This window comes from Tigriopus californicus, chromosome 5 (genome assembly GCF_007210705.1).
Source record: "Tigriopus californicus strain San Diego chromosome 5, Tcal_SD_v2.1, whole genome shotgun sequence".
Lineage (NCBI taxonomy): Eukaryota > Metazoa > Arthropoda > Copepoda > Harpacticoida > Harpacticidae > Tigriopus > Tigriopus californicus.
The window spans coordinates 3,057,740-3,058,254 of NC_081444.1; the positions used below are offsets into that span (position 1 = coordinate 3,057,740).

Sequence of the window (515 nt, forward strand, 5' to 3'; positions counted from 1 at the left end):
AAATCGTCCAAACTTCGTGCTTGAGGACGTTTCTTGAAGCACGACGCTTTTAGTGCCATGCCTGGATTAAGTTTGATGACTCACCATTAGCTTCTGCTTGTAGAAATGTTGAGAGTCATAGACCTGGTGATGGGCCAAGATGTCAGGTACGGCGTTGAAGAAGCCCAGGATCATGCAGAAGATCATCACTTGGACATCCTTGAGGAGAGAACTCGCTTGCACTTTCGTCACAAAAGCCTTGAGCTCCGTGTACAGATTGTTTGAGAAGATCAAGAACAAGGCCTCTTCAGCCTGAAGGTTCTGACCATAAGGAAATGGAAACGCGTCCAATAAAGTGGACAAATTAGTGGACATGGCACACGCGCGAATTATGGCCACCACACAAATGTTCGTGTTATACAAAAGGTTCATGTCACTAATAGGAAGGGTTTGAACCGCATCCAAATTGGCGAAAAATCGTTGAAATCTGACCATGGCATCACTGACCAATCGATTGGTGACGTAGAGGGGATCCC

The 515-nt window shown here is 46.0% G+C and overlaps 1 protein-coding gene across 1 annotated transcript in view; it reads right to left on the bottom strand.

Annotated features, from left to right (window-relative positions):
- The window catches only part of LOC131880337 (uncharacterized), a gene marked incomplete in the record, with an annotated part of 13,576 nt that overhangs the window by 10,749 nt on the left and 2,312 nt on the right, over nucleotides 1-515 (bottom strand). Inside the window, 1 exon segment of the mRNA XM_059226939.1 lies at nucleotides 85-515. Coding sequence (XP_059082922.1) covers nucleotides 85-515 — 431 coding nt within the window.